The 2,500-nt window shown below is 24.0% G+C and overlaps 1 protein-coding gene across 1 annotated transcript in view; it reads right to left on the reverse strand. All coding sequences in view use genetic code 11, as the record gives it.

Annotated features, from left to right (window-relative positions):
- ycf1 overlaps positions 1 to 2,500 on the reverse strand; it is a 5,583-nt gene that overhangs the window by 432 nt on the left and 2,651 nt on the right. Inside the window, exon 1 of the mRNA in view lies at positions 1 to 2,500. This exon is cut by the window's left edge and continues 432 nt beyond it; it is cut by the window's right edge and continues 2,651 nt beyond it. Coding sequence (YP_009692411.1) covers positions 1 to 2,500 — 2,500 coding nt within the window.

The following is a 2,500-nucleotide window of genomic DNA, read 5'->3' on the forward strand; positions in this document are numbered from 1 at the left end:
TCCTTGATACCTCCTTTTTTGAACGAATAAAATAGCTATGGTTTGATACATAATAACCTGACCATTATTTTTTACAGATAGTCGAAGGGGTTCAATAATAAATAGCTCTTTTTTGATTAATTTTCTAAGAGTTAAATTCTTCTCAATCAGCATTGTATCCAGATTCAGTTCTTTCCTTTGAATAGAGGATAGAGTTATTTGTCTTGGATTTCCTAGTCTAAGCAAGAGACAATATACCTTGATATTTTCAATCGTTCTTTGGTTCAAACTAAAATTCCACCTTAATTGAAAAAGTAAATACCTTTTCAGGAACAAATCTATTTCTGCTTCTGTATTGTTTTTGTATTTTTTTTTATTCTTATATTCTTTTATATTGGATTCCAAATTATTTTCTTCAATATCTTTAAGGTTTCCTTTATTGTTTTTATTTGATCTAAGATCTCTTCGGTCTGCAGATTTTTTTTCTTTCTTTTTTTGATTTGTTAATTCAAAATCAATTTTTTTATTCGACAATATAGCCTTTTTTTGCTTTCTATTAGTGTTTTTATTTTTATTATATCTTTCATTTAGATTTAAATTGAAAAACAGCAATTTTCTTGGTATACCCCATGGTTTCATTTTATATGTATTATAAAGTAGTATAAATTCTGGGAAAAACCAAAGTTTGAAATCCAATATGGAATCTCTTAGTATTTTTTTATTCATTCCCATCCAATCATAAATTTTTTTTTTTTTATTTGGTGAATTTATTTTTGGATCAATCATAAGAAAAAAACAGTTTTTTTTATCAAATTTTTTAATTATTTGATTATTTTTAGGCCCGGTTTGAGTATTTTGATTACTTTTGATATCAATCTTGATCCAAGTTAAAATATTGATTGTCTTTCTAAGACAAAAATTGTAAATTTTACAATCAAAATATTTTCTATCCGGGTTTTTTTCCATATTCCTAATATCATTTTTTATTAAAAAATTCTTAATAGGGCTATCCCCTAATTTAAATATTTCAAAAATATTGTTTTTATTTGTGTTGTAATTATTAGAACTCTTTGTTTTTTGAAATGTTGAGCCATAAATAGACGGCTCCCTTTTTTGTTCATAATTAATAAATCTATAGCATAAAAGATTATATCTTTTATATTTAAGAAAATTTTCTTTTTCATTTGGTAATGAATAAACTTTGTAATAATTTTTTTTTTTGTAATAAATTAAATGATTTTTTTCATAAAAATCCTGTTTGTTTAAATTTTGTTGTTCAATTGGATCACGTTTATTGATTCTATTTCGGCAGTTTTGTGCTATTAATCTAGACCAGGTAATCGGAGAAAAATTGTATTGATAATGACTTCGTAACCAGCTTCGCCATTGATTTATTTCAGAATTTATAGGTTTCTTTTGTTTTAATTTAGAATAAAATAGTTTTTGTGGTTCAAAATAATTCTTTAGTGAAGTTTTAAGAAACGAAAAAGTTCCATGATATTCAAGAATAGGTCTTAACTTATAGAAGTACAAGTTAAGAGCGGGGGTTTGTGATAATTTGTAAAAGACATATGCTTGCGACAAGGAGGCTAAATCATCAAAATTATCTGAATTCTTATTAAGAATATTCTGAAGCGACTTTTTTCTACTGGAAATAAATTGAATTTTATTTGATTTCTCAAATCTTGTTTCATTACTTTGATTATTGAAAATGTATTTTTCCATTTTTTTTTTTTCACTAAAAAGTTCGATATTTATTCTACGAATAGTAATGATAGATAAAAAGAAATCCATGTAGATTTTTTTAGTAATTTTTTTTTTTAAATAATAGAATTTACGAACGACTCGAGTATTTCTTCTTTTTAATCTTTTTTTTTGTAATTTGAATCTTTTAACATTCAAACTTGTTTTATTATGGCTAATGTTTATTTCCGGAATTCTTTTTTTTTTCTCTTGTTTTAGTCTTTCTATTTTATTTCTGATTATGCTTGTTCTAGCAATTATATCTTTCTTTTTTTTTTCTCTCAGTAAATAATTTGTCCAATTTGTAGATTCAATTTGACTAAATGATTCATTAATTTTAGAATTGTGGTTTTTTTTTAAATCTTTTTCTTTTTTAGTGTCACTTAATTTAGAGACTTTTTTTAATCGAAATAATAGAATTGGATTTAGTTTTGAGAGTTCTTTTTTTATTTTTTTTAAAAATAGAATAACTTTTATAAGCCATTTTTTTTTTTTTTTTAAGAGATTTAGAAAGGATTTTGTTCTTTTTTTTAAAATTATTAGAACTAGATCGTATTTTTTTTTTACTTTTCCTTTTTTTTTTTTTAATTCCTTAATAATTGGTTCAAAAAAAGAATTCCTTTTTCCGGGAAACCCAAAAGGAAGTTCAGTCTCCATTCCCCAAACTGTTAAAAAACAAAAATCAGATTTTTTATCCTTTTTTTTCATTCGATCTATATGAAAGATCCTTGGCTTAGATCTATGCCAAGGTTTCAGACAGAAAGGAAATAGGATCTTT

Source organism: Impatiens glandulifera, chloroplast (assembly GCF_907164915.1).
Source record: "Impatiens glandulifera isolate HB10 chloroplast, complete genome".
NCBI lineage: Eukaryota > Viridiplantae > Streptophyta > Magnoliopsida > Ericales > Balsaminaceae > Impatiens > Impatiens glandulifera.